This window comes from Sphaeroforma arctica (assembly GCF_001186125.1).
Source record: "Sphaeroforma arctica JP610 unplaced genomic scaffold supercont1.727, whole genome shotgun sequence".
In the NCBI taxonomy this organism is placed as follows: domain Eukaryota; class Ichthyosporea; order Ichthyophonida; genus Sphaeroforma; species Sphaeroforma arctica.
The window spans coordinates 41880-47060 of NW_014039831.1; the positions used below are offsets into that span (position 1 = coordinate 41880).

General features: G+C 41.7%; 2 protein-coding genes across 2 annotated transcripts; both read right to left on the minus strand.

The window, feature by feature from the left end:
* Positions 1–160: 160 nt before the first annotated feature.
* Positions 161–1370, minus strand: SARC_08271 (hypothetical protein). Its single transcript, XM_014297762.1, has 2 exons — positions 965–1370; positions 161–368 (listed from the first exon to the last, which is right to left on the minus strand). The coding sequence occupies exons 1-2, from the start codon at positions 1130–1132 to the stop codon at positions 258–260; spliced, it is 279 nt and encodes a 92-aa protein (XP_014153237.1). The 5' UTR covers positions 1133–1370; the 3' UTR covers positions 161–257.
* A 2140-nt stretch (positions 1371–3510) lies between these two features.
* On the minus strand, positions 3511–4773 carry SARC_08272 (hypothetical protein; the record flags this gene model as incomplete). The annotated part of the gene is made up of 3 exons (XM_014297763.1): positions 4706–4773; positions 4132–4244; positions 3511–3614 (listed from the first exon to the last, which is right to left on the minus strand). The coding sequence occupies exons 2-3, from the start codon at positions 4241–4243 to the stop codon at positions 3511–3513; spliced, it is 216 nt and encodes a 71-aa protein (XP_014153238.1). The 5' UTR covers position 4244; positions 4706–4773.
* Positions 4774–5181: the final 408 nt, after the last annotated feature.

Here is a 5181-nt window from a genome sequence, read left to right on the forward strand (position 1 = left end):
AAAACCCTAAAACAATCAAATGTGGCACTTCTCATTGCTGCAAGTAAGCAAGACTTTGCGAGACTTGATGTAATGCATCTCACGCTAATGCAATTTGAATACATCTATTAATCGGAAATAAAGAGAAACAAACTCAGAAATAGTAAAGATACAATCTGTTGGTGATATCCTAATCCTTTAAATCATCCTATGTTAGATAGATACAATTTCTTTGGGAGTTCGGTCCAAATATTATACGCATTTGGCAGTTTCGGCCCTCATGCCAGTGCCTGACCCCCTCTGCCGAGTGCATTCAACTCGACCAAAAAGTCTTCCGCAGAGAACAGGGTTGTGGCTCCGTATGTAATGTGGCTGGGTGTCTGTGACCTCTGTGAGCATTCGAAAAGGCGATACAAAAGCGTCAGATTTGGCACCAACGACATTCGGGTGCAAATGACTATGTAATGGAGACTCATCAAACTTAAACGAAACAAAAATCATCGATGTTGACATGGGATCGCCTGATTAAACCCCTGCGAATTACATGGGACTTGGGAAATGTACATAGGCTATATGAGATAGTGTATAGCTACTCGGTACAAAGAACTGCGACGGGATACTAGGAGAACGTTCAATAATTGATGATTACTGAATATGTATTCTTGATATCAAACGTGATATTGCAGCCAGCCATTCATGAACAGCAGCACACAATGAAGTATCAATGGTGGCCAGGCGTCTCACATGCTAAGACGTATTTACAATAATAATAATAACTATCAAAGTAAACCTCATTGATTGATAGGCTATAAAGTTAGGCGTCACGCCAGTACAGGGCGAAGTACGATCGGAAACTACTAAAAGCAGAAGTATCAAACAGTCACAACCGTATCAAAATCCCACACTTATTGTTCCTTATTGCTTTGATAGATGTCCTCTACACGACTGTGAATAGGTGCACATCTGGAGTGTTTAGAACGCATACCTTCTGATACTCCTTGAGATTGTGGAATTCAACGTAGTTGCCCCCTCCCACCATGAACACAATGGCTTCTGAGAATATTGTTCTCGTTTTCACAATGTCGCCTTGTCGCAGTAGTTTGGGGTCAAAGTATCGGTAGTCCTCGATTTCCTTCTCTGATTTCTGTTGCATTATTGCACTGTGCGCAGGTGTAACAATTGAACTTGTGTGAGTTGACAAGTGCGAGATATTTGTACAACAGCGGACTTGGAGTTTTTTTGTGCTGGGTGTGTAATCATAGTGTGCTGGGTTTGGTATATTATTAAGTTGCGACAGTGATAGTGTTGTTGCGAGTGATGGACGCGTTGTTGTGCGTACATTTGCTGACGCATTGTCGCGTTAATTCGAGGTCTACGGATTGATAGTATCCGAGTTTCCTCGTCTGTCTCTGTCTGTTTCTTGTACTGTGTGTATTCGCCCATTGACACTGTATGTGAGTCAGTGGTAATAGTCCTTGTAGTAATAGCTTTGTCTCGGTAGTTTGAGGTCTACGGATTGATAGTATCCGAGTTTCTTCATTTGCCTGTCTGTTTCGTGTACTGTGTGTGTCAGCCCATTGACAAGGGATGTGAGTCAGTGGTAATAGTCCTTGTAGTAATAGCTTTGTCACATTAGTTTGAGGTCTACGTATTGATAGTATTCGAGTTTCCTCGTCTGTCTCTGTCTGTTTTTGTACTGTGTGTGTCAGCCCATTGACACTGTATGTGAGTCAGTGGTAATAGTCCTTGTAGTAATAGCTTTGTCGCGTTAGTTTGAGGTCTACGAATTGATAGTATCCGAGTTTCCTCATCTGTGTCTGTCTGTTTCTTGTACTGAGTGTGTCAGCCCATTGACAAGGGATATGAGATAGTGGTAATAGTCCTCAAGTATGAGACAAAAATAGAAATTATGGGAATAACCAGTGAATGCACGCGAATCATTCTGAGCTGTATTCTGTGGGTTAGTGGTTGCTAGGCAACAACGCTTCTATACTGCATGGCTATGAGATAGGTGTGCATAGGTGCATATTAATCTTGCCGGTGTGTGCGACTGTATTGGATGCGTGAGAGCGTATGATGCCGTAATAGGGCATAGCGTTCCGTGTGCGCAGACAACAAACCGTACAGAAGTACAAAAACCGAGTGTCTGCGTCTGAGATCAGACTTTTTGTGATGAGGATCAGTGCACAAGCGTGAATACGGCGTTTTGCTTTTGAACATGGCAATGGTAACAATGGCGACCATAGTACACGGTATATGCGGGTATAGATAGTGTGTGGGTGTTGAATATGCCATCGTATAGGCGTGAGGTAGAGGTCTGTTGGTGCTTGATGAAGATGTGTATGCGCATGTGCGAAAATAGTGCATACGTATGTGACAGAAAAATGTATATGTAAGTGAGAAAATACTTAATATGTATGTAAGAAAACAGTTAAGTATATGCGAAAATAATGTATATGTAAGTGACAAAATACTTTACATGTATGTGAGAAAACAGTTGAGTACGTGAGAAAATAGTGTACATGTATATGAGGAAATAGTGCATATGTATGTGAGGAAATAGTGTATGAGCACACGATACCCAGACATACCGCTGCGCTATTGACAACAAAGACGTAATCAATGCACGACCGACTAAATCGCTAGTATTGGGCTTGAAGTGGCGACTAAACCCTAAACCCTCTAGTGGCGACCATCAGACAAAAGTCTTAGGACTCACACCGGCTCATCTGAGTAGCGGTATAATACAACAGAAATCCGCCGCATATGTAAGTTGTATACACAACCACATCTATGTTGTATACACAACCACATTTATAAGTTATATACACAACCACATTCATAAGTTATATACACAACCACATTCATAAGTTATATACACAACCACATTCATAAGTTATATACACAACCACATTCTCCCAATTAGCAGTATAATACTACCGAACTCAACCGCATATATAAGTTATATACACAACCACATTTTGAAGTTATATACACAATCACATACTTCCGAGTAGCGGTAAAATACAACAGAACTCCGCCGCATATATAAGTTATATACACAATCACATACTTCCGAGTAGCGGTAAAATACAACAGAACTCCGCCGCATATATAAGTTATATACACAACCACATCTATAAGCTATATACACAACCACGTTTATAAGCTATATACACAACCACATTTATAAGCTATATACACAACCACATTTATAAGTTATATACACAATCACATTTATAAGCTATATACACAACCACATTTATAAGTTATATACACAACCACATTCATAAGTTATATACACAACCACATTTAGAAGTTATATACACGACCACATTTATAAGTTATATACACAACTACATTCTTCCGAGTAGAACTATAATACAACAGAACTCCGCCGCATATAAGTTATATACATAACCACATTTACGATATAAAATGGGCGATTGAGAGCCCTACAGATGTTACTATGGTAACCCACACAACATATGTTGCTATGGTAACACATACAACAGCTGGGATACAACCCAGTCAATCAAGTGACGTCTTATTCACATACTCGACTATCCTGGTGATTGGCAGCTTAGTGGAGGGGGGGATAAAGGTCTTAACACCTTGCTTTAACAGTTCGGAACCTGTCCGGAAAACAAGGGGTCCAAAATCAGATATTTGGGTTGATGGGTTCAAAATAAGGTATTTGGGTTCAGGACTTGGTATGTCCGTGAAGGGAGACATGGATGGTGATACAGAGGTCAGTCATAAACACACTTCGAATGTGATCTTAGACTGTGCATATAGTGATTGATAAGCGGAGCCTCCACATAGGGTCTTGCTCACTAGGCATGTGTGATAGGTACGTCAGAGTGATCGACGGCACTGTCCCGGATTACAAGCGGGGTGGTGCAGATGACAAGCGTGTAGGGAGTAGTAGGTGGGCGGCATACACATTCATATCCTAATTTCTGCACAAACCGGATAGAGTGAGAGATGGAAGCGACCATGTCGCGACCAAAAAGGACACGCACCTTGTTCAAAAACCTTCTTCGACAGGAAATGGGGGCAAACGCTCTTTGTTCAGAACCCTTTTCTACAGAAAATGGGACACACACCTTGGACAAAAACCCCCTTCGACAGAAAAAAGGACACACGCACCTTGTTCAAGAACTCTCTTCGACAGGAAGGAGAATGCGGACGCTTGCGCCGACTGCTTCTCCTCAGCAGCCGCACCGCCACTGAAATCGGCCATTTGACTAACTTGCTTCATTCTGATTGGATGAGAGTGCGGAGTAGGTTTAATTCTATTCATAGACTGGTAGTGAACAGACCAATTGCTTTGGAATAGTAATATTGTGTCTGTGTGCCAGATCTGGCTTCTTCTATCTGGGTGAGAGGGCAAAGCGTTAGGGTTAGGGTTTGTAGCACGACGCACCAGTCTCATTGGGTTTTAGGAATTATGGGAGTCTTCCTCAGGACACAATCACGGAAACACACATGAACTCACAACACATAAGATAGTATTAGAACTCCACCAGGAACCTAACCGATAGAGCAGGGTTTTAAGTGTGCATGGTTTGTAGCCGTCTCTGGACAAAGATACATACCAAGGATAACATAACAGCCGCAAGGATAACATAACACAGCCGCATGAATAACAGAACACAGCCGCACACCAGTTCTAGGGTCTTAGAGGTTTAGCTTCATATGCGCACACAATCCATATACTTACTGCCTTAAGTATCGCAAACACGACAGGTCCGCTCCCAACGCCTCCAGGGACGTTTCACACTCTTGCTCCACCGCGCTTGGGATGTTGGGTGTCGTGAGGAAATATATGATGTACAGGCGTAGCTTGTCGTTGGGTGTACCGGATGCTGTGGTTAGAGGGCAGGATGTGGGGGTGTTGATAGTAGCGTGGTAGCTGAGTAAGAGATCGTCGGTGGTGCGAAGAAAATACAGATGTATGTATAAATACAATGGAATATATATCTATTTGTATGTGTTACTGCTATATATTGATAACTCTGAACAAAATTTTACCCCGATCGAGATATTGGGCATAGAGAGGAAGTAGAAGTTTTGCAGGCGCAGCTTGACATTGGGTGTGTTCGCTGCTGCGGGGTGGTGAGAGTTATGTATATATATGTATATATATATATATATATAATGATATATATGTATATAAATATACACGTATATATGTAT